General features: G+C 41.1%; 1 protein-coding gene across 1 annotated transcript in view; it reads right to left on the bottom strand.

Moving 5' to 3' along the window:
• Nucleotides 1–26,294, bottom strand: part of LOC306856063 (serine/threonine-protein kinase 32B-like) — a 58,733-nt gene that overhangs the window by 9,459 nt on the left and 22,980 nt on the right. The window contains exons 5-10 of the mRNA XM_079395046.1: nt 16,806–16,843; nt 7,911–8,000; nt 4,045–4,148; nt 3,756–3,872; nt 3,517–3,642; nt 116–244 (exon numbers count right to left, since the gene is read on the bottom strand). Of these exons, the coding sequence (XP_079251172.1) occupies nt 116–244; nt 3,517–3,642; nt 3,756–3,872; nt 4,045–4,148; nt 7,911–8,000; nt 16,806–16,843 (604 nt within the window). The remainder of the gene's footprint in view (nt 1–115; nt 245–3,516; nt 3,643–3,755; nt 3,873–4,044; nt 4,149–7,910; nt 8,001–16,805; nt 16,844–26,294) is intronic.

The raw sequence follows: 26,294 nt of genomic DNA, 5'->3' as shown, positions 1-26,294 counted from the left end.
TAATGTCATAAACAGGACTTCAATTGTTTTATGTCTTGTTGCATAACAATTTTTTTTTTTTTTAAAGACTGTGGTGTGACTGCTATGTTCTTAAGTAATGACAGTGAGATGCTACCTGAGGAGATCCATCAGAGCCGCTATCCCTCGTCTTCCTCGCGAGCCTCTTCTTCTTCTTGTGCAGTGGTTTGGATTCCAGGATCATCTCCTCCAGCTCAAATGTGGGGTCACAGTTTAGTCGCCGCCTCTGCCATCACACAAACACTCATTTATGTACTGTACAATATACCCATGAACAATATTGGCAAGTACTATTTCAGAACTACATTTACACCCTTGTGAAAAAGGACAATTAATTCTACTGAATGTGCATTTATAGTGTGTTGAAAATCTTAAAGTATTGTGTTTTAGTTATTTTGGAAGTTATTTAAGTGTATATAAAGACAGTACACTTTCATGACAATTTTTTTTTTGACTTTTTACATTTTAAATGACGTTTATCTCTTGTTGCGCTTTAGAGAATTACACTTATTTTTGTGTTGACTAACATATTAAACGGGTCATGAACTGAGAAACTAAAATTCCCTTGATCTTTTCACATTTTACTATAAAATATCAAAACATCCTGAAAGTTTCAGAACTCAAAACTTTTTTTTTTTGTCTAAAAACGGTTTATATTGGAGCCAGTCTGCCAAAACGACAGCTCGTGGAATGTTCTACTCTATGATGTAACAGTGTGGCTAAACACTGCCTCCGCAGAAGATAATCAATGCCTGCTTCTACATCACTGCCTGTTTAGCCCCGCCCACCGATTCTGCATCACTGCCTGTTTAACCCGCCCACCGATTTGACATAGCTGCCTGTTTAGCCCCGCCTACCGATTCTGCATCACTGCCTGTTTAACCCGCCCACCGATTTGACATAGCTGCCTGTTTAGCCCCGCCTACCGATTCTGCATCACTGCCTGTTTAATCCGCCCACCGATTTGACATAGCTGCCTGTTTAGCCCCGCCCACCGATTTGACATAGCTGCCTGTTTAACCCGCCCACCGATTTGACATAGCTGCCTGTTTAGCCCCGCCCACCGATTTGACATAGCTGCCTGTTTAGCCCCGCCCACCGATTTGACATAGCTGCCTGTTTAGCCCCGCCCACCGATTCATAAGCCCTATTCAGACGGGACTAGTTTTACAGGGGGTCGTTAGAGAAATTTGTGTTTCACAGATGTAATTTGCGATTTTAATCCTGTCTGAATCTGCCACATCTGATCTGTAATAATTCCAGAGCAAATTACCTACTATTTTTCAGCAAACTACAACAAAAAACAAAAAACAAGTGATCCTCTGAGAAAACTAATCCCGTCTGAATGCAAATGTCTGTGATTGCCGACAACATTTTTTTCACAAAGTGTTTCCTTGTGTGTTTTGGCCAACGTGAACTACCGTAGATGCTCTTACCGCACACATTTCTGATATGTCTGCCTCCCGGCAAAGAAATGAAAAAAATTACAATAATTTATATTATTTAATCTTGATTAAATAAAAATCAAGAGCTAAATCACGTAAACTGTCAAGACTGGCTACTGTAATATCAGCGTCAGGTAAGATTACTCACATTCATAATTACATAATGTTTTAATTACATATGTACGTTTAAGAAAATTAAACATTGTTTTACTACAAAAAAATAAATAAAAATAGTTTAACTAAAGTAACCACGCATTAACTATGGTTTTGCTCTATTAGCCATATAGCTTCACCATATTTGTAGTAAAACTGGGGTTATACTATGGTAATTAATCCGAATGACTATACGCATAGCATGCATACAGAACGCATGATCCCTGCAATGCCCAGATGCCACCTCTGTAATAAACACGGAGATGTTAGACCCGTCCGAATTGGATCACATTACAATCACAGAGGTCAGGTGATAAGAATCGAAACTCAAACGTAGTTTAGAAAACTAATCCCGTCCGTATAGGGCTATAGTGTTTACGAGAGAGGTGAAAGTGCAGGTCTACGCAGACACCAAATGATAAAGATGCTAAAACTGTGTTTGTAATGTAGTTCCAGAACGCGTCAGTAACGCGTCAGTCCTTTGTTCACTTCATTTTACCGCAGATTCGTTTACAAACAAGACACAATTCGACGTGGGATTTTCAAAAAAATAAAAGACGATGCTGTGCCGACTATATTGGATCGCAACAAGTGTGAGTAACTGTTTTTATTATGTGGTGACTATTGTTTTGCCTGGTAAAAAGATCGTTTCATATGAGTATTATATGCGTATTTAACCTAAATCACAGCAGTGTCCATCTATGAGGAATGTAGGCTGTCAAACATACACAACTATTAGCCAATCACAGCAGTGGGCGTTTACGTCTGATCTATAATTCTTCACGCCTATACAGAGCGTTCTGATAAGGGGGGTTAAAAACAGATCAGAAAATAGCTTCTACTTCTAAATGAGGATGTTTTTTTTATGTAAAAATCTTGATAACTTTATGTGGACATCAGAGAACAGTAAAAAATGAAAAACAAAAGCACTGTAGTGTTTTTTTGATATTACATTTAAAATTAATATATTTTGAATGTTCTAAATTGCAGCTTTATCATTAAAATGTGTAATAACAAATACATTTAAAATGGCATTAAAGCAAATTTTAGTTTACCATAAATGCTTGTCAGTACATTCAGCAGTTGTCTTATACAGTACAGTGGCCTTAAAAAGAGTTCAGACACGGACATCCCACTTCAAATTGTCTACATGTCATCACATTAGATATGCACAGATTGCTAAATATTCAAGTAAGTGGCTAAAATAGTGCCAGAGCTTTTCTCAGATCTCACAGACAGTTTTGGAATTTATCATTTTTACAGTGCTTTCCAAATGGCATAAATAATGCTATTAGTCATTCTGAATGGAGAACGATCGCCACAACCAAACATAAATGTTCAGAACCACATAAAAAAAAATCTTAAATGTATGTTTTTGTAGAGTTTAACTTTGCTCCCAAGATTCACTGCATGAAAGCCTCTCAGTCCAGACCAATCATCATAAATCTGCACAAGGTTTGCCAAGCGTAGCGTAAATTAAACCAGCTGAACCTGCAAGCGCGCTCTGTAAGCAGAACATTGTGAAAACCCTCAATCGTGGTTTTATAATATATACTGAAAATGTATATGATCTGTTATTCTACGTAGTGAACATGAACAATGTGGAATTTCTCAGTTTTATTAATTAAATGAATATATACAAGATTTACATAATTATTAAAATCAAACAACACAAAGATTGTCAACATTCTTCAAAATATTTTTTTTGTGTTCAATGGCAGAAGGAAACTCATACAGGTTTGGAACAAGATTAGGATTAAGATAAATAAATGATGACAGTGTTCATTTTTGGGTGAACTGTGCCTTTAAAGCAGATCCATATCTCAGTTCAAATCGGTCATATCTGGAATGTGTGCATGTCTCTTTATTTGCTGTGTGTGTGTGTGTGTTATATACTTACATTAGGGAGGAAGCCAGGTGGGATTTGTTTGTTAAGCACAGCATCCCAATTGACATCAGAGAGGTACTCCAGGTCCCGGAGCTCCGAGAGACTGGAAATCCTCTTCTGAGCATCTACACACAACAGCTGACAACAGAAGCAAACACACTGCATGTTTCATACGGTACTAGATCATGACTGATCCTAAACATCAAATAAATAAAGCATGACTACAGTGCTGTTCGTGTGCTTAATGTTACCTTTTGTAAGAGTGATTTGATCCCTGTAGACCAGGCGGCGGTGTAACAGGGGTGCGCTTTGTGGAAAGTCTGCAGGATCTCATTGGCTGGTGTGTTGGCGCGCATGATGTACGGCCTCTACAGAGATCAAACCAACAGTCGATGAAACATCTATTTCTTGTTCAGTTTGATTCTCAGCAGTGCATGAGCAGGGTTAGTAGGACTTACGCGCGCTAATATGGCTCACCATGTTCTGAATTGGTTCTTGTGCTAATACTGATCTCAGATCAGATGGTTGAGAGACCCTCACCTGTCCACGGAGAAGCTCATATGCAGTGATCCCTAAAGACCACCAGTCCACTGCGAAAGAGTAACCCGGGTGTGTTCCCTCGAACGACTGGAACAGTTCTGGGGCTTGTACAACAGACAAGACAACAGCAGATTTTATGTTTTCATCATTTTTTACTCCAATAAAATGAATGCCAATTCAACAAATTATATCAATACTGTTATATATCATTACTGTTATTTGTACAGCCCACATGTTTAAAAAAATAGCATGGTATATTGCTAAAAACTATTCTAATTCCATGCTACTAAATGGAAGTCCATGGGAAGTCGTGGCCTAATGGTTAGAGAGTTGGACTCGTGATCCAAAGGTTGCGGGTTCGAGTCTCGGGCCGGCAGGGATTGTAGGTGGGGGGAGTGAATGTCCAGCGCTCTCTCCACCCTCAATACCACGACTGAGGTGCCCTTGAGCAAGGCACCGAACCCCCAACTGCTCCCCGGGCGCCGCAGCATAAATGGCTGCCAATTCATGAATTTCTCGCCTTGCCCACTGCTCCGGGTGTGTGTTCACTGCTCCGGGTGTGTGTTCACTGCTGTGTGTGTGTTCACTGCTGTGTGTGTGTTCATGGTGTGTGTGTGTTCACTGCTGTGTGTGCACGTTGGATGGGTTAAATGCAGAGCACGAATTCCGAGTATGGGTCACCATACTTGGCAGTATGTATGTCACTCACTCACGTCACTAGTAGTAAAACACGTTCATCAGTAATATTCAGGAAATAATAGATATTGAATGGATGTTTGAACTTATTTGCATGGTTGCTTTTTTTTTTTTTATCCTCATTCCAAATGATCAGAAAAGAGGAAACCAACAATAAAACAGGAGAAAGTAGTAAATTACCATCAGTTGACCAGCTATCTGCCCAATCAGGTATCTAGGTGACACAGTTTATAGTTCTTGAGAGTATGGTACCTCTCATTGCATGGCACAGCGCACAGACCTACCCCACACTGACTGCCCTTAGAGCTCGCGCAATCAGATCAATAGACGCAATCTGGCCAATCATCAGCAACGCGGAGCCAGTGGGGCTCAGAGAGGTCAGAGAGCAACAGCTCTCTATGGACACTATGACAACGTCCACCCCTGCCACCCCCATTCCCGTTGGGCAAAGGGTCGAAATGATCACTTGTTTGTGCTTCGTGAACACTCTCGCCTTGCACAGCGGCTCCATTGCGCTGCAAAGATGTACCGGGAGAAGAGCGATCATTAGACTAAGCGGCAAAGTCGCAAAATTGCGACAAGACATCATACTTAATAAAATAGACTGCAGTTCCTAATATGGTGTAATATCTCATTTGTATTTCCTACCACTAGACGGCAGACATGAAGTACTTCGATACTAGACCAAAATTACATCATGTACCTATTCAAAGTGTTCGAGGAAATAGCAGAGCACGTGAGCTATCGTGTCATTGATGCGGTAGCAGTTCAGTTCATAGCGTCTGAGTAAACTGTGAGATTTGTGAGAGAAAATCGCCAAATGGCTAATAAAAAGTTGTACCGTGAGGATGTGTTGCAAATGTTATTCGCCGATTCTGACTCTGAAGGGGAATATTTGCGTTTTGGAAATGACGATCGGTCGTCTAATGATCACGCTTCTTCTGGTACATGTTTGTACATCTAATTTACTACTTTTTCCTGTTTTACTGTTGATTTCCTCTTTTTATGATCATTTGGAATGAGGATAAAAAGACAAAAAAAAAAAAACATGCAAATAAGTTCAAACATTAATTCAATATCTACTATTTCCTGAATATTATGAAATTCAAGAGGGCCGCCCCCTGATGACATCATAATATGCAAATTAGATGAGTATATTTATACCCCACGTAAACATTCGGTCATGCCCAACATTTTTCTAATTTACAGTAGATCTCTATCTTTAACCCCTTTCAAGCCACAAGCTTTTGAAATCTTGATGTCAAAATCCAGCATTTTTTCCAATAATCCCTAGCGCCTAAAGGGTTAATGCAGAAAAACAATAGCTTTTAATGAAGTAACTCACATTCCTTCGTTACTAGTTCTAAGGTGACGTCTTGAGGCTTGGGCTCAGCTGTTAAATTGTCAAACTGATTTGAATCTGTGGCGGAAGGAAGTAGTTCTGCAAACAAAATGTTTTTAAAGACACTAAGTGGTTATTTCTTATTTATTTACACACTTGTGCCATCGAACTGTTGTATAAATCTCGTAGCCATACAGTATGGCTCTATGTCGGCATGCTGTACTCCTATATAGGCCTATATTTGGTAAAGGTTAAGCCTTCGTGAAAATCCCTTGCGCACTTAATTCTATTGAATGTGCAAATGTATTGAATATTCAAATCTTAAAAAAGTATATTTAAAAATTTCTAGCATATAATTTAGTATTAAAGCAAAAGGCTACAAGTATATTTGTACACTTTCATGACTGTTTCTTAAAGGTGCCATAGAATGCATTGATACAGTATTTTAAATTGTTCTCTGATATCTACATAGAAGGTATGTGGCTTAGGTAACAGTTTTACATGTCGATTTAAAACCCTAAAATTTATCCCCAGAATAAAACGGTCTGTTATTGGCTTATTTGGAAGGGTCATGAATAATAATGTTGAGCTCTGCTCTGATTGGCTGTTTCACAGTGCGGCTCAATGTTGAGCTCTGCTCTGATTGGCTGTTTCACAGTGCGGCTCAATGTTGAGCTCTGCTCTGATTGGCTGTTTCACAGTGCGGCTCAATGTTGAGCTCTGCTCTGATTGGCTGTTTCACAGTGCAGCTCAATGTTGAGCTCTGCTCTGATTGGCGGCTCATTTCAGTAGCTCACAAGAAGGAAACACAGGGAAAATATACATTTCAATACTTTCTTGCGCAGTTATATCGTTGGGTAATATTACTGTAAATAGCATCAGGGAGCCGCTATTAATATGCTGGGCATTGAAACTGATTTCAAATCACGTTTTACTTTCATTTTGGAGATTCGCGATCGCATGTACTCTGTTTATACTATGGAGCGGCAGCACTTACCACACATTTTACAAGATCAGATGCTTGATCCATCATCCTCAGGCATCTCTCCTTACTCTGTTTATGTGGTAAGTGAAATCTTATGTACTGTAATGTAACAGGCTACCGCTAGCAGCTAACCATGTCCCTTTAGTGGCTCGCGTTATTTTAGTAGAACGCGTTATTTGTTTTCCTTGCCTTTCTAAATACAGACTGCACTTCACATCCCTTGCACAGCCTGGAACATAACGTTTATTTCCATGATCTGCCATTTTCGCTGTTGTCCGCGCTTGTTTCTTCGCAATACCTGCAGAACTTCTTATGGTTCGGCTGGCAGCTGGCCTAGAACATGGATGGGTTTATGCAAATGTTGGAGGCGTAACTATTAATGATCCTGACTGTTACGTTCAGTTTCAACGGTGAAAGAGAACAAGGTAAGAAGCTGCTAAATATTTAATAATATAAAACTAATGCAACCTACTTAATTCTTTTTCCTCAAATGTTGCTGTTTTAAATAGAAAATATGCTATCATTTAAATTATTCATGTAATTCATAACAATGTATTGAGATAAGCAACATTTAGCATTTCGAGACATTACAATATGCTGTGAATGCAGCATTAAAGCAACTGTTTGTCATTTTTTAAGTTTTAAAATCTTTTTTGATGGTTCACTGACTTCTAATAAGGTAAATTGCTTCTGTTTCTGTTTCCTCAACTGTGAAAAGGTCTTACCTGTGCATTTAACATAACTGTACAATTGTTAATGACAAAAATATAAGGAACCTTTGACCGACGATGTGTTAAATCACACAAATAAAGTAGTGTTAAAGAGAAGTATGAGAACTCTCACCCATGTATGGTTTTGTCCCTGCAATAGATGTGGCTTTTAAATCCTCCTTCACAATAGCAGCGATGTTAAAATCTGTCAGGTGAGTGTGACCTGCAAAGAGATAAATGCTAAATTAAACCATATACTGTACACTACCGTATTTAACATGAGACTACAAGATATAAACACAAATATGAGCAAATAAAAAAGATTAATTTGCTTTAAATGAAAGTGGTTACACTGATGCTGATGCCATAGATTTATGGTATAAATACTAATATATAATAATAATAATAATGTATAATAATAAATACCAACATACTTTCTCTTCTTAATTAATAAAGGTAATGTCATGAATCTGGTCCATGCATTTCTGGTTAATCACCATCAGAGGTCACCCACTCACCGCATGGACTCTTGCACTTCACTGCAATCCCCATAATTCATTGCACTGACGACACACACAGCTGTTTTCACTGATTACACAGCTGATCACACTAATCACTCAGGCTTTATAAACCATGGACTTCCGCTTGCTAGATGCCGAGTATTGTATTGCGTTTATCACTTTCATAGCAATAGCTACTCTACAGAGCCCAAGTCATAGCCTTGCCTTGCGTGTTCGCTTGTGTTTTAACTCCTGCCCATGTTTTCTGGATTTACCCTTTGCCTTGCCATTCGGACTCTGTTTGCACCTCGATTGGATTATTGCTCTCGTACCTGGATTACCCCTTCTGTCAAGCCCTTTGGATATTGTACGCCGATCGCCGACCACGCCTGTTTACTTGAGTACTCTTCTGTCTTGCGCTCTCTGTACCTGTTTGCTGTTTGTTCGACCCTGCCTGTTATTGACCATGCCTGTAAATAAAAGCTTGCACTCGGATCCACACGTCTCACGTCTTGTTCGCCCCGTTACAGGTAAATTAAGGCAACTGTTTTATATTACAAGCTTTCTGAAATGGTATGTTTAAAAATATTCAAATGGTTAATTGTCTAATTATGTATTCATTCATTTGCATACATTTCCAAAACAGAAATCAGAACATTGGATAAAGCCGGGTCAAAAATACTTTTCATTTTATGGACATATTAGAGTTAAACTATTATACAGCAGGATTATGATATCTATTATTTATGATTCAGTAAATAAATACTGTCAACAGCTAGAATTAAATAAATAAGTAATAGTGTTCGGAATAAAAAGGTAAATATATCAGGGTGAATTACATATTAACAAACCCCTCTATAAAAAACATGCGGAATCTAGACAGAAATAAAGTTGGATAGTTTGGTGTATGAAAGTGCAACTGAAATCTCTTAATTTTTTTTCTCATTTAAATCTTATAATTGTAATTGAAATCTACAGATGCTAATTAATCAAGCGTAATAAAGTAAACACTTAAATGTGTATTATGGATGCTTTTTTTTTGCCACTAGTCTCAAAGGTGACATGTTTTGAAAGCAAAATCGCCCAATATCTAAACTTCAAAAAGAGAGAAAAAGAAGTTGCTTTTAAAAAAAGATTTTAAATTTCCTTCATCTTGGATGGACTTATTTTTCCTTAACTTTGATTCATATGTTGAAAAACTGGAGTTTGGCGTCACATTACAACAGAACATGCAGTCCAAAACAGCACTCACAGTATAACGGTTGAAACAGCACCTTCCAAAATCTATTTCTTCCTTTCTGGCCTAATTAAATGGTTTGGCTTGATTTGTGGGGCAGTTCCTCTACTCATTCCTGGTAATGAGATGACACTGAGTGTAGCGAGCTTCGGAGGAAATAGCAGTGACCTAAGTGAGGAGGCCAAATTCAGCCTTTCACCTTGATGAAGATCTGCCATCGCCGCAGGGCGCGAGGGAACCGGAGCAGATGCGACACGCAGAAGGAAGAGGGTACATGGGTTCAGTTTCTCTAACCGTATGTGTATGTGGGCCTATATCACAGAGAGAGTAGACACTGTGGATGTGTGCAGTGTTGATATGAATGTAAAACACCTTCATGCAGCAGCTGCATTATTTACACACCGACAGAGGACATCAGTGATAAAGAGAAGACGAAAGAGTTTCCTGCAGAGCAATAATCTCATTTGTATTCATAGCTATTCTGTTGCAGTCTTCTGTTCCCTTTCGATATTCCACTCGTACTGCGTCTGTAAGACGCTTGTATGGGAAAAACTCTTTTTTCCTCTTCAACTGAAGCCTTTTCAATCACGCAGTGAAACTGCACATCCATTGGTTCGTGCAGTGCTATAAAATCGAACCAATGGCTCGGCGAGCCTATGGCTATGCAGCCCGCCATAGAATGGGCGGGGCCTCTGGCTATATAAGCGGCCGCTTCGCCGCCGCATCTCAGATTTCTTCTCTTCAGCGACAAAGATTCTTCCTCACTGACTCTTCGTTGAAAGAGGCGGATAAAATTCCCTTCCTCGACGCTCCTGTCTCGTCGAACAGCGTGCTTGGGCCAGCTGTGGAGGGCTTTACGGATTGGTTTACGGAGGCTCAGAAGTCATCTCAAGCGATGCAACACTTCCTCCCGAAACGCTCCAGTTCTGCTGCTGCTTCTAGTCGCCCCAAGTCTGCGCCAACTCAGCAACCTGCCAAGCCAACACCTGCCACTCCCGAACCCAGTCTGTAGAGCCTATTCAACCTTTTGCCACGCGGCCCGAGGCCCGGCAGGCCTGTCAGAGTGGGTAATGGGTACGATAAGACGAGGTTATTCACTCGAAGACCATCGTGCTTCCGCCACCACAGTGCGCAGAGAGGACGCTCAAGTCCTGCACACAGAGGTGATGAATCTGCTGGTAAAGGGAGCCATAGAAATCGTTCCTCCAGCCCAGAGTGAGTCCGGCTTCTACAGCCACTACTTCCTTGTCCCCAAAAAAGATGGTGGCCTGCGACCTATTCTAGATCTCAGACTCCTGAATCATGCCCTGGTAAAAAATGTTGTTCAGGATGATCACATTGAAACAGATCCTCTCGCAAATATGCCCAGCGGACTGGTTCATGTCACTGGATCTGAAAGACGCATACTTTCACATCCAGGTAACCCCCCATCACAGACGATTCTTGAGATTCGCATTCGAAGGGGTGGCATATCAATACAAGGTCCTCCCGTTTGGGCTGTCCCTAGCTCCCTGCACTTTTACGCAATGCATGGAGGCAGCTCTCTCCCCTCTGCGGCAGATGTGAATCCGCATTCTCAACTACCTTGACGACTGGCTCATTCTGGCCCAGTCAGAAGCAGTTTCAATATCGCACAAGACCCTCCTCCTCAGCCACTTAGATTGCCTGGGGCTCAGGGTCAACTTTGCCAAGAGCATACTGTCACCCGGCCAATGAGTGTGGTTCCTGCGGACAGTTATCGACTCAGTGCAGATGACAGCAACTGTCTCAGCAGAACGAGCCATGACTATTCAGCACCGCGCGGCCTCCTTCAAGGAAGGGACCGTCCACCCACTCAAGGCATTCCAGAAAAGGCTGGGCCTTATGGCAGCAGCTTCGCCAGTACTTTAGTTAGGCCTGCTTCACATGCGGCCCATCCAGTACTGGCTGAAGTGGAGGGTTCCATCTGTGGCTTGGCGTCACGGTCGCCATCACATCACGGTGGATCGGGCCTGTGTATCAGCCTTGAACCGTTGGAAGAACCCCCTCTGGCTGAAGCTGGGTGTGATCTTAGACACGGCGCACAGAAGGAAGGACCCTTCCAACAAAGGTTGGGGAGCACTGTGCGAGGAAGCAGCCCCGTGGCCCATTCCCTTGAGACGGGACCTTCTCTCTCAAGCGAACGGCACGATGTGGCATCCATGGCCCGAGTTATGGGCCCTGCATGTTTGGCCCCTCAACGGGAGTCTTTCGACCTCCCAGAGCGTGTCTTAAACACCATGTCAGAAGATAGAGCCCTGTCTAACAGATGCCTCTATGCTCTGAAATGGTCTATTTTCTCGGCTTGGTGCCAAGACTGCGACTTATATCCGGTTACCTCTGATGTATCAGTGGTTCTTTCGTTTCTGCAGGAGATGCTGGATAAAGAGTGCTCCTCATCCACCATTAAAGTTTACGCAGCAGCCATAGCAGCTTTTCATGCCCCTATTGCTGGCCGATCGGTGGGCAGGAATAGTGCGGTGGTCCAGTTTATACGAGGCGCCAGGAGAATTAACCCCCCACGTCCTCATACAGTTCCATCTTGGGACTTACCAACCGTACTAAGGGCCTTGAAGGGCCCCCTGTTTGAACCATTGCAATCTGTGAGCCTCAGATCACTCTCGCTTAAAACCGCCCTGCTGTTAGCACTGGTGTCGGTAAAGCGAGCAGGAGACCTACAGGTCCTTTCCATCAACCCTCCTTGCCTGGAATTCGGGCCTAACGACTCCAAGGTCATCCTGAAACCAAGGCTGGCTTATGTACCTAAGGTGCTCTCCACTCCGTTCAGAGCCGAGGTCATAGAGCTTTCCGCGCTTTCCCCCTCGACGGATGACCAGGAATTGTCCCTGCTCTGCCCCGTCAGGGCCCTGAGGGTATACATGGAGCGTTCTGCCTCATGCAGGAGATCAGAACAGCTTTTTGTTAGCTTCGGTAACTGCGCTAAAGGTCGCCCTGTTACGAAACAAAGAATTTCCAGGTGGTTAGTGGATGCTATCACCCTAGCATACTCCTCCTTGAGCTTGCAGTGCCCCATTGGAGTCAGAGCCCATTCCACCAGAGGCATTGCCGCCTCCTGGGCATGGTCCAGCGGGGTGTCCATTTCGGAAATTTATGAGGCGGCCGGCTGGTCCTCGCCATCCACATTTGTAAGGTTTTACAACCTGGACGGAGAAGTCGTTCCTCGTTATAGCACGGTGTGATTGTACTGGTTCCCATACAAGCTCTTACAGACACAGTATGAGTGGAATATCGAAAGGGAACGTACTCGGTTACTATCGTAACCTCGGTTCCCTGAGATATGGGAACGAGTACTGCGTTCCTGGCCGTGCTATGAGCTGCATGCCTCAGTCTCTTCATTCAAAGAAATCTGAGATGTGGTGGCAAAGCGGCCACTTATATAGCCAGAGGCCTCACCCATTCTGGCGGGCTATGGCAGGCTGCATAGCCATAGGCTCGCTCAGCGCTGCCGCCGAGCCATTGGTTCGATTTTATAGCACTGCACGAACCAATGGACGTGCAGTTTCACTGCGTGATTGAAAAGGCTTCAGTTGAAGAGGAAAAAATTGTTTTTCCCATACAAGCGTCTTACAGACGCAGTACTCGTTCCCATATCTCAAGGAACCGAGGTTACGATAGTAACAGAGTACGTTTTTGAAGGAGTCGTGAATTAAAAAATCAAGTCAAAATGATATTTTGACATACTATAAGAGGTTATTGTAGTACACAAACATCCTGTTAGTTTCAGACCTCCTGATAGTCCAAAAACAGCTTTTATTGAAACTAAGCTGCCAAAGTGGTACTGTACTGTAAAAGTACTGTACTTTTAAAAGTAATGTGTTACAATATTGTGTTGCTCCCTTAAAAAAAAATAACTAATTCCAATAGTTTTTATGGAAAGCAATGTGTTATGTTACTTTTGCGTTAGGTTTTCTCATCTGGGCTAGGCTTGCCTGATTGCTTTTAATATAAAAAGTTATATTTTTGGCAAATGTAAAATTCCTTTCACCTCAAAAGTGAAAGGCAAAAGCGTCAGGCTGAAGAAAATGTAAATTCAAAATAATGCAAATGCATTCTGGATTGCATGAATAGGACGCAGGAGAAGAAAGTTCAGCACTCTTCAGCAATAAAAAAAGAAACATAAATGTGATGTTTATCTAAAGTCATTTTTGCTTATTAGTATGGTTGAATTGGATCATTGAAGGTCAGCAGCAAAGACATTGGGTAGTAAACTTGGATTAAATACATAAAGGATATTTGTGTTATTTAACATATATAGTTATTGCAGGTTTGTGTCATATTCTGAGTTTGGATTTCACTGTTTTTTATTGATTTTGAGGAACACTGAATGTGTTTTAGTGCAGGTGAGATGAGTAAATACATGTTCATATTTAGTCTAGAACTACAGTAAGATCACGTTAACACACAACACTCTGCACTTACTCTGGATTTCTCTCAACATGAGGACAGGAGAGCTGTCAGTCAATACATGAGAAAACAGTAACTGGCATTACTTATTTAAAGTATTTTTCTTTTATATTAAAAGTAATGAACTACTTTACTAGTAACTTGAATAAAGTAATCTGATTACGTAGCTCACATTACTTGTAATGCATTACCCCCAATACTGACTATTAATTTCATATTTTGTTTCGGTGACCAAAGCCCGCCTCTGCAGAAGAAGATCAAGAAGAACTATTTCATCATTGCCTCTTTAGCCCTGCCGATCGATTCATGCATGTAGTGAATGTAAACGGCGAGTAAACACGAGAGAAACGCAGACACAGGATTATTCCAGCAACAAAATGATAGAGATACCTTCGAGGAATATAAGACTTTTTGCATTTGCGCATCACACCGTGTCCCATCCTGTCGCATCAACTACTAACTATTAATATTAATACGCAGCAAATTAATATTAAAGCAAAAAAAAAGGAGATTACTGAGGCAAAAGTCGTAGTTAATAGTGAGAATTGGACCTTAAAATAAAGTGTGACCTAATCATTTTATTTTTGGGTAAACTTTTTAACAGAACAGTTTTACAGATTATTGTGACTGTTATCCCCTTTTTATTTACAGACAATGGTTTCTGGTTGCACCAGCACAGGTCTCAGGACACATTTCTTGAACTTTCTCTCAGGTGAGAATGCAGAGTGTGCTCTCTGTGCGTCTGGGTGCTCTTGGCTCCTGCAGAAGGACCACTGGAGGTAATGTACCTCTCGTTCCTCAGGGAGTAAAAACCCGACTGTCCAGTGAGCTGTGGAGAGCACCTCCTCTGGACGTGAGGCCTGCAGGAGTCAGCGCTTTCCAGACACCCTCCAGGGGTTAGAAACAGCACTGCTGTGTGTCTGTAAGCTGAGCAAATGGCCTTAAAAAGCATTTCAACTTCCAAATATCTGTCAGGTTTTCACTCAAAAGCAAATGGATGTTTTGGCATGGGCTACATCAGCAGTTAAAGGGACAGTTCTCAAAAAAAGACAACAAAAAAAAAAAACTTGCAAAAACCCTGATTAACCTTTAATTACTGTTTTTTTTTTTTTTTCAAAATGCAAAAACACTAACCTTTAATTACTGCCCCCCCCCCCCCCCCCCCCCCCAACAGATTTTCTTGACAAGCAAAATTTACAATTTAAATTCAAATTTTTTAATTATGTTTCTCAAATCTGACAAGTTCTCATGTTTACATCAAGCCTATGTGCAAAAACGTGCATGGTACTACTATGGTACCATGTCTAAAAATTATGGTATTAACAGTATATTTTAGTAGTTTTTAATTGCTGGCAGCGTTCTTATTGAAGATCCTGCGGTACTTTCACTTTTCAATGTACAAGCAAGATGCACAAGCATCTTTTTATCAAACATTTTCATCTCTTTGCATCATTAGGTAACCAAATGATTCTATATTTCATGAAGATGCCACATCCACAAACTCACTGAAGCATATAAATATGGCTTATAAGGAGAAATCACTCCAGTTATAATGTGTTTGTGTAGTGTTTTGCAGCACAAGCAGAGATATATTCTGCAATGGGACAGCACAAAAAAAAAAATCTATAAAAATAACGCTGCTAACGCCGGTGTAGCTTTGCAAAGACGTTCCAATAAAGCAATCAATTAATTAAAGCTATGAGTAAAGTTGCATATCAATCATATCAGAGGATATATTCAGAGCAAATACATTATTGGGTTAAATAATTGATTACATATTTCAAAAAGGCTTTAAAACTCAATGTATTGTTTGTCTTGTTTCAATGATATTGAATGTAAGCCAATTGTTGGCCTGCAGTCCACAGCAATCCATTCAATCGAGTTTGCAAATCTCTTAAAAATAAAGCCTCCAAAAAGGGGTTTTCGCAGCAATGTCATAGAACTACTATTTTTTTTAAATGTCAGCATTTTTCAGTCAAAAGTGACCAATGAGTAAATGTTCTTTTCTTAGTTTAAAGAACATTTTAAAAATCTAAACAACCATTTTCCACTACATAGAAGCTTTTGTGGAATGGAACATTTACCACAGATGCCAATAAAGAACCTGCAGATGATGCTTGTCTCCTTTAAAGTTAAAGGAGGAGACATATACGTCTGAAATGAATCAGGCTTCAAAATCCAATAGGTTGCGCCATTGTCTTGTTAAAGTGTGCATGGTCTGCGACTTCCAGTCCAACAAAAATAGACCATCCAGGTATCTTTCTTTCAACATGCACACCAATTTGGATCAAATGGAAACTTGGATGCAGTGTCAAAATATACACAATAAAAAGAGCCTAAAATTGACATTTTGCCAATTTTCAGATACTCTTTATGCAAAGTTTCTAATTCTGACATTCATTTTGGTTTGATTCACGGCTTAGCTCTTCAATGAAGATTGTTTTAGAAATCTCTGTGGAGAAAATTAATGCTTCCAGAACCAAAGCTACTGAAAATTGCATGGTTATTATTGATTTCCACACAAAAGAGTGAAAAAAAAAGATACTGCGAGAAAGTAGAGGTAGAAAATTCACTGGCCTGTCTGTCGTCTTCAACCACCTGCTGTTTGTTGTTGTTTAGAGACGGGGACATAACTATCTTCACATTAATATTCCCCTGCCTATTATCATACTGATGAAAAATTATGCAGGTTGTTTTTTCTCCCTGACAACACTGGTTGTCCAATGTGAAGCATCTGCCACGAATAACCTTCAATGGCTTTCTGTCACCTGTGTTATCACTCAACAAGTCCTAACAAGAAGCACTAACAGCAGACGTGATGGTGATTTATAGTAACTTTAGGACTTACCGTGCTCGTCCAGCAAAATGTTTTCTGGCTTAATGTCTCTGTGAACACAAATAAAATTCAGTTAGGACAAACGTTCTGTTGACACTTCACTCTAACAATTCATCTGGATACAGCAGAAAACCAGTAAAGCATCACATTAACGTGTCAGTTGTAAAATGAAGAGACAAAAAGAGCAGCGTCACTGGAAAACCTGTGCGTGAGGAAGATCCAGAAAATGAGTGCTATACGATTACAGATGACAGTCACAGCGTGCTTTGAGGTGTGGAAGCTTGTTTCTGGCACTGAATAAAAATAAAAAAGGAAACGGTGACTTTTTGTCTCACAATTTCAACTTTTTTCTCGAAATTGCAAGGTCATATTTCACAGTTTTGAGAAAAGAAGTCAGAATTGTGGGATATATACTCGCAATTGCAAGAAAAATGTCTGAATTGTGAGATATGAACGAAAAAGTCAACTTTTTTTAACTATTTTTTTCTTTCATGTCAACTCTTGTCAGGACAAATAAGCAACAGCTGAATCTGGAATATTGCTGAGCAAATAAGTTAAGTCACAGTGAAACAGAAGAAGAATTGGATAGCGGTAGATCGACTGAATGCAAGCTTGAAAGAGGCGGAGTTTAACCAGAGATACATTGTTTCGAGAAGATATTCCTAGTTATGACATTTTGATCAAGAATTATGAAACATATGCAGAGAAGAATTGTCCACAGCTAAATAAATAACATTTTCTGGTGAATTTTCTTTTTCATTAGTCAACATGCTAATAAAGACTATCTGAATAATAATACATCTGGTTAAATGTCAGAGAAAGCTATCAATAGTCACGTTAACAGATGAACACAAGACCGCAAACTTACAGTATGCTGATCATGCATTTGCACAATAGAGTAAACAATGTTTATGAATTTAGCCAGTCATTTTCATGGCATATCATGTAGTGGGAAACAAAATACAAAAGTAACCAAAACTAATAAACAATGACTGGCGAATCCTATATCATTTAGATTACATATATCCAACAAGTATTACATTTGCATAAAACTGTTAAGGTCGAATCAATTCTTTTGGATTAGTTAACAACACCTTATTGTTATTGAAATTCATTACTGAAGAACTGAATAATTTCTAAATCATTCACTTCCGCTTACTTTTATGTGCTAGTTTCAAATTCAAATTCAAATTCAAATTTTATTTGTCACATACATATACATACGTAGTACGACATGTAGTGAAATGTATTGTACGACTGTCCAACAAATTGTCCAACAAAATTAGAAAAACCTCAAGTTTACAAAAATACAAATAGAAAAAGTACAGTAAACATATATACAGAATAAACTAGCAATAAAATAAAATAACAAATAGATATGAGAATAAAAAATAGAATATGATTCTATATAGATTCTATAAAAAGTAAAGTGTATGTCAGTGATAAAGTGTCCGTGTGCTGTGCTGTGCAGTGCAGTAAAGTGTATAAGTGAGTAAAAGGATACTAAAGACAAAGACAAATGGCATGTAAGTCCCACTCATTTATCCTTTCGTAACCTTCTACAAATTAGTGCAGATTGTACTTGAAAAATGTGCAAAGTGGAAGTGTGGGGTGATGTGATTGGAGTGGAGAGTGGTTTAGACTCCGAATGGCCTGCGGGAAGAAGCTCCTCCTCATTCTCTCTGTGTTCGCCTTCATGGAGCGGAAGCGTCTCCCTGAACGCAGCAGAGAAAAGAGTCCATTGTTGGGATGGCTGAGGTCCTTCACTATCTTCCTGGCCCTGGTCAGGCACCGCTTGCTGTAGATGTCCTGCAGGTTAGGGAGCTCGGTGTGAATGGTACGTTCCGCTGAACGCACCACCCTCTGGAGGGCTCGTCTGTCCTGCATAGTGCAGTTCCCGAACCAGGAAGTGATGCTGCCCGTCAGGACGCTCTCGATGGTGCAGGTGTAAAAAGTCTTAAGCACCCGAGAGGGAAGTCAAAAGTCCTTTAAGCGTCTCAGATGGTACAGACGCTGCCTGGCCTTCTTCACCAGGGTGCTGGTATGACAGGACCAAGTCAAGTCCTGCGTGATGTGAACACCCAGGTATCTGAAGCTGTCCACTCTCTCCACTGGAGTCCCGCTGATCGTGATCGGCTGGTACGACCGCTCCTGCTTCGTACTGAAGTCCACTATCAGCTCCTTAGTTTTGCTGATGTTCAGGTGTAGACTATTCACCTGGCACCAACTCTCCAGGTTCTTAATCTCCTGTATGTAGGCCGTCTCGTCGTTGTCTGAGATCAGGCCCAACACAACAGTGTCATCAGCAAACTTAATGATGGTGGTGGAGTTGGAAGTGGCCACACAGTCATAAGTGTACAGTGAGTACAGCAGGGGGCTCAGAACACAACCTTGAGGGGCTCCGGTGCTTAGGGTGATGGAGGATGAGGTGTGTTTACCCATCCGTACGGCTTGCTGTCTGTCCTTCAGGAAGCTGGAGATCCATTGGCACAAGGATGTGCTGAGACCAAGGACCTCCAACTTGGAGGTGAGTGTGGAGGGAATTATGGTGTTAAACGCTGAACTGTAGTCCACAAACAGCATTTTTACATAATTCCCTTTTCTGCAGTCCAGGTGACTTGTTGTGGTGTGGAGGAGGTGTGAGATGGCATCCTCCGTGGAGCGGTTATGTCTGTATGCAAACTGTAGTGGATCCAGTGTGTCTGGTAGTGATGCAATGATGAAGTCTCTGACCAGTCTCTCAAAGCACTTCATCACCACTGATGTGAGGGCTACAGGGCGATAGTCGTTTAGGCAGGTGGGCTGCGGTTTCTTGGGGACAGGAACAATGGTGGACTGCTTAAAGCATGAGGGGACTATGGACTGTTCCAGGGAGAGGTTGAAGATCTCGGTGAACACCGGTGCTAGCTGGTCAGCGCAGGCCTTCAGAACCCGACCTGTGATGCCATCTGGTCCTGCTGCCTTCCTGATGTTCACTCTCTTGAATGCCCTCCTCACGTCATGCTCCGTGATGGTGAATACGTTGTCCTCACCGGCTTCCTCAGCGTGCATGCAGTTAGCACTGCTAGCGCCGTTAGCGTGATTAGCTGCAGCCTCGAAGCGAGCATAAAAAGTGTTCAGCTCGTCAGCCAGAGAGGCGTCCGCATTCCCCGATCTGGAGGGTGGTGTTTTGTAGTCCGTGATGGTTCTAAGTCCCTGCCACAGGCTCCTAGAGTCGCCATGTTGGAATTGCGACTCTAGTTTCCTCCCGTAGCGCTGCTTCGCCTCCTTCACCGATCTGCGCACGCTGTAAGATGCAGCCTTGTAATCATCCATGTTCCCGGTGATGAGCCCTGTGTTGTAGGCAGCGGAGCGGGATCTCAGGGCGTCGCGGATGGTTTTATCCACCCACGGCTTCTGGTTGGGAAACGTCCTGATGATGGTTTTCTGCACCGTATCATCCATTAGTTTCTCTATAAATCCCACAACCGCTTCCGTAAACAAGCTGACGTCATCAGAGCTGCGCCGGAACATGTCCCAGTCTGCGTCATCTAGCGCGTCCTGCAGAGCGGCCACCGATTGGTCCGTCCAGCGTTGGACCTCCCTCTGCACCGGGGCTTCCTGTTTCAGCCTCTGTTTGTAAACAGGCATGAGGAAGATGGCGGCGTGGTCCGATTTCCCAAACGGTGGTTGTGACTGTGCCTTGTAGCCGTTCTTATATGGGGTGTAACAGTGATCTAATGTCCTTTCGCCCCTGGTGGGGCAGCTGATGTGCTGATGGAAGTTCGGCAGTGCACGCTTGAGGTTGGCACTGTTGAAATCTCCCAAAACAATGAATGCGGCGTCCCGGTGCTGTGTCTGGTGAAGGTGTAGTGTTTCATGTAAATCCCATATCGCAGTGTCCGTGTCCGCTTGAGGTGGAATATAAACGGCACTGACGATGACCGAGCTAAATTCCCGAGGGAGATAAAAAGGGCGACATTTGATGGTCAGAAGTTCAAGATTCGGTGTGCAGGAGCGTGAGAGGGGAACAATGCTCGCGCTGTTGCACCAGTGTTTGTTCACCATCAGACATACTCCACCTCCCCTAGTCTTCCCCGAGTCCAGCGTTCTGTCCATGCGGTAAACCGAGAAGAACTCGGCCGGCTGGATGGCGTGGTCTGGTACCGCTGGGTTCAGCCATGTCTCGGTGAAGCAGAGAAGGTTGCAGTCCCGAATGTCCCTCTGGAACCTGACTCTTGCCCTGAGGTCATCGAGTTTGTTATCCAGCGACTGGACATTGGCGAGCAGGACACTTGGTAAGGGAGCGCGGTGTGCGCGAGCCCTCAGCCTGTTCCTGACGCCGGCTCGTTTCCCTCGAGGACGCCGGTACGGGTCGCGTCCTTTGTTCCTCCTCAGGATCTCGCTCGGCCAGGATGGGTCCGGGTTCAAAAACGGCGAAAGGTTAGTGCATTGTGCACCAATAGAAATAAGAGTGGCCCTGTCGTATGTAAGAATGGCCATCTTACAAAAAGAAACCGGTATTTATAGTTAACAATACGAAAAAATAACAAAAAAAGACAAAGTTTGGTCGGAGCAGTCGTGACGGCAGCCGATCTCACCGGCGCCATCTTATATAAGTAAGTTATAGTTAAGCTAAACTTGTGAGAACAAATAAACATTTCCATTAGGAATGATATTTTCCACCTTAAATCTTCCAGGGCCATTTTTTAACCTTTATAAGGGCACATTTTCTAACTTTATAAAATGTATGCATCATGTAAATTCATGTATTTATTCAATGAATGCAATTAGAATAAAACGATATTATAGGGCTGATATCAATCAAATTAAATCAATCAACAAAATCTATCTTTGCATTGCAGATGCTGCATCTGAAGTGGAATTTAAATGCATTTACACAGACTGTACACCTTTCTGGAGTTTTATTTTAGGTTTTGATGTCCTTAAGAATATATATTTGCGGTATAAGTACCAAAAACCATCTTAATATATTTTTACAGCTATTCTCTCAGGAGCTCTGCTAAGAACAGGTTGATTTTGGCCTGTCTAATTAATATTCATGAGCCTATCTTCTGATTGGCATGTTGTTTTTTCAGTGCTGCACGGCCAGGCCAACCACATGGGCCGACGTCATAATTACGTCACTGCTCTAAGCTGGAAGCAAAACAAGGGGAAAACTGGAAGCGGCCCATTCAAACCAGCGCAGATTCAGCTACATAAGGAGCTTAAAATATCATCTTGTTGTGATGTTGGGTGCCAGAATCGATGTAATACAGCCTCAAATTAGACATTTGCTTGCATACCTGCTGGCACTGCCAGACAAAAAAACGATGATAACTGTGGTTAAACGCAATAAAACAAGCGGACTGGACAGAAACGATCGTCAAAAATGCTTACGTTTGCAGCGAACACTTCTTATCAGAAAATGTTCAATAAAGTGTGGTGTTTTGTTGTTATGGGTGTGTCTGAAGATTTCTTGCATCTCACGACTATGTCATACCACTATGACTATGAAATAATGTCTGTGTGCATGTGTGTAAAACAACAAACTGACCATTAATAATCATTTGTAATTGTATATGCATTGTCGTGATTAATTGTGGCTGGAGGATGGATGGGACGGTGGGCGGTGCTCGGGATGGTGACTGAAGGCGGTGACTGAGTAGTTCGGGCGTCACATTTTTACGGAAATCATAAGGGCTTGTGAAAAAGCAAAGCTACTTTATGCAGGCTTTGTGCTTTTTACTGTGGACTGACTGTTTTGAAACGTATATGGTAGTGACATAGCCCCTAGTCCTCTGTTATCATGAAAAAAGCCAGGAAATTTCAGTTTTGACAACATGGGACCTTTAATGCAGCTCAGAGATGCCATGAATGCATTTACATGGCAGTTACAACTGCATAAATTGTACATGTTGCAAAACTTTTTAAATATAAACCGAATTTAGCCAGTGTCTTTATGAATGGCTTATTGAATCATTGACTCACTCGATTCATTCAAAAACGTTGAATCATTCAGGAACGAAACTGCGTTGATCAGAGGTGCAATGATTGTCGAAATAGAGCAAAAAAGGTCCATACTGAGAGCATTGTGTCTAAAATCATCACTTGATGTTAACTTGAACATAACATCCCCTATGTACAGTGGATTATTACAACTGATGGCAAAATGAATGTTTGGAAACGTAAACTGATATTTCCTACTGACACACTACAGCAAAAGATAGAAATAACTGACTTAAAACTATTTATTAACTGCTGAAAATAGTGTTCTAATCATTTTGGCCACCACTGTAGACAGCTAGAAAGCTCACTAGATTTTAAAACAAACCAAAAAGATGTTTCTACACATTAATTTTCCACTAAATTGGAATCCATAGACCAATTAATGCCAACTTTGCATATCAAAGCGAGGAGATGCTATTGACAGGTCACAGGTTTTCTCCACAAACAGGTGAGCTCAGGTGAGAAAGGTCAAGCGTGTTGAGTTTAATGAGCTGACATTTGCACAGAGCTACTGCATATCAGCAGCACACATTATACCCAAAGATGCTGCTCGTCATGGCAGCTGCTGGATGGTTCCCTGGGCAACAGGTGTCAAGGCAACCTGCCTCCAGCCTGTTATATGTGCTTTTCATCCAATGGGCAATTACTATGTTATTAGTTATGAATATAAAAATGTAGTGCAAACAAAGCCAAGCTGGAGAATTAAAATAAATATCCAAAAATAAACCTGATGATTTAACTATTGATAATGTAATTTTTTATGTATTGAATATGTAGGTTTTGTTTCTGCACAGGTAATACAAGTGCTGTCTTTGTTTGGTTTTAATTTAGATAATTTTTCTCCTATCTTTAACTACGATGGTAATTTACTGGTGGGAGCTGTACTTTGCTATTATAACAAAATCAACAATCTCTTGAATGTATTCTGTCACACTTTATTTTAAGGACCAAATCTCATAATTAACTAACTATTAACTATGATTTTTTCTTCAATAAAATATATATATATATATATTATAAATGTTGATTATGTACACATTTATTTATTGCAAAATACTGTATATGCAGATACACAAATATTTAAGTAATTTGAGAGAGTTGTGAAACACTATGGACTCTTTTCCAGATGATGCATTTCCAAAGCTATTAATCACAAATCGACACTTTAAATAATAAATAAATGACAGAAAGAAAGAAAGAAAGAAAGAAAGAAAGAAAGAAAGAAAGAAAGAAAGAAAGAAAGAAAGAAAGAAAATGTACTGATGATTTTCTAGCAGGATATTATCCAGTAATTTTACAGACATTTCCGTTAACCCTAAAACACAATGTAATGAAGTTCAAAATTCAAAATACAGGCAAGAAACCTGTAAAAAAATAAATATACAGAAAATTCCTTCATATTAATACAGTACACTGTGCCTTATTTTACAGATTTTTTTGTTACAGTGTAGCTTGAAAGTTTTTAATATATATTTTTACTTTTAAAAATGCAAATGTAGTTTCTGTCTATTCTTCACGCATTTCTATCACACTGTATGAAACACACCCCTAAAAATAAATTTTACCCGATCCTCTTTCTTTCTCTTGTCCTCAATAAACAGAAACATTGCACATGGTGCCAATGCTACACACAAATTTGTTTTTAAAATTTTGCATATTTTCAACTATTATTTGTTTTATCTGCTTTAAATGCGTCCTATTATGACTTTTTATTAAGTCTTGATTTAATTCATGGGGTGTAGTAGAATAGGGCCTCATGCTTAATTGATCCAAAAATGCATTATTTTGCACATATTTTATATTATTGCAGCATCTCTCTTTCTTGTCTGTCTCAAACACAAAAAAAAAGAAATGTGCTCTGATTGGTTAGCTGGCCCAGTGTGTTGTGATTGGTGAACCGTTTAGAGCGTGTTCTGAATATTCAAAATCAAAATTGCGGCGCGGGTGTTTTATATGAATGTATCTCTGAAGGGAACCGACTGTCTTCAGGCGTTTTCATTTTGTCTGATAAAATAGTTTTTATGAGCAGAGCTGCTTTGTTTACAGCTGTTACCGGGGAAACCACTGTTTCTGCCGCCCCAAAAGCGCCTCCTGCTGGCAAAGAATGAATTTGCATTTTCAATAAGGCCCTCCAGCAATGTGTTTTTGTTGTTGCTCACTCTTTTTTCTGTTTTCTGCAGCAGCTCTGTGTCACAGATCTGCCAGGCTCTGTCACCAACCAATCACAGCGCACTCCCTCACCTGAGTACTGATCACACGCACCTGCACATCATTAGCCATGCCATAAATACACAGCACCCCAGGGTCCGGTCTCGTTCATGCGAAGAGGACTGCCATAGCTATCACAGCTCTATGCCTACTACTTACCTCCTTGTCTACTTACCTGCAGTGTCTCCTTCCGAGTGTGTTCTCCAGCGATCCCCAGTCAGTCTGCTCCTGTGTTCTGTCAAGTTATCAGTAGATATTCTTGCCTGTTACTTCCATTTCAGTGATGTGTTCTGCCCCCAGAAAGCCTCCCAGTTGCCTCCACACCGGCCATGGGACTGTGCAATAGACCTCTTACCGGGTGAGCCAGTGTCCCGTGGGAAAATCTGCCCACCCTCCATACCCGAGCAGAAGGCCATGGAGGAGTATATTGAGGAGTTATATCAAAAGTTATATCCGTCCCTCCACATCCCCTGCTTCGTTGAGCTTCTTTTTTGTGGCCAAGAAAGACGGAGGACTACGACCTTGCATAGATTATCGAGCCCTGAATAAGATAACGGTCAAATTCCCTTATGCCCTTCCTCTCGTCCCAACGGCATTAGAACATCTTTGTGGAGCCACCGTGTTCACCAAGACCTCCGCAGCGCCTACAACCTCATCAGAATACGTGAGGGGGATGAGTGGAAGATGGCCTTTGTGACCCCTACTGGCCACTATGAATATCTGGTTATGCCCTATGGTCTTGTCAACGCCCCCTCCGTATTTAAAGATTTCATGCATGAGGTGCTCCGGGAGTATCTCCACAAATTCTGAAGCACTTTTGTTTCAATCTATAAAAATAATCAGCCTATGTTAATAGTTTGAAGTTAAAGATATTAATATTAATAAGGTGAGTCTGAGAGTCTTGTTTATTTGACAGTGATTTCACATTTCTTGTTTGTATGAAGGCTAAATACAAATAAAAGTTGAACATTATTTTATTTGTACTGTTTTCATTTGTAAAATATTATATAGTTTTATAAGAAGAGGTTTCATAGACTTGGCAAATTCATTTTTCAGAAGTTTGTTGGTACAGACATCCGTTGTGGGCGTTGTCAGTTTTTCTGAGGCTTTTTTAATATTGTTCATATCCATACCGGAATTATATCGTATCAACCGAAACTAAGAAATATGTTGTGATATAAATTTTGGCCATATCGTCTAGCCCTAATAGGACCCCTTCTTTACATTGACAGGCTGCCAAAATGAGGCATACAATATCAAATATTGAAATATCAGCAACTCTTCTCAATTCAGTGCTGAAATAGA

This window comes from Barbus barbus (assembly GCF_936440315.1).
Source record: "Barbus barbus genome assembly, chromosome: 36".
Taxonomy (NCBI): Eukaryota; Metazoa; Chordata; class Actinopteri; order Cypriniformes; family Cyprinidae; genus Barbus; species Barbus barbus.
Note: the sequence above shows the minus strand (reverse complement) of the source record. Positions and strands in the feature narration are given on the sequence as shown.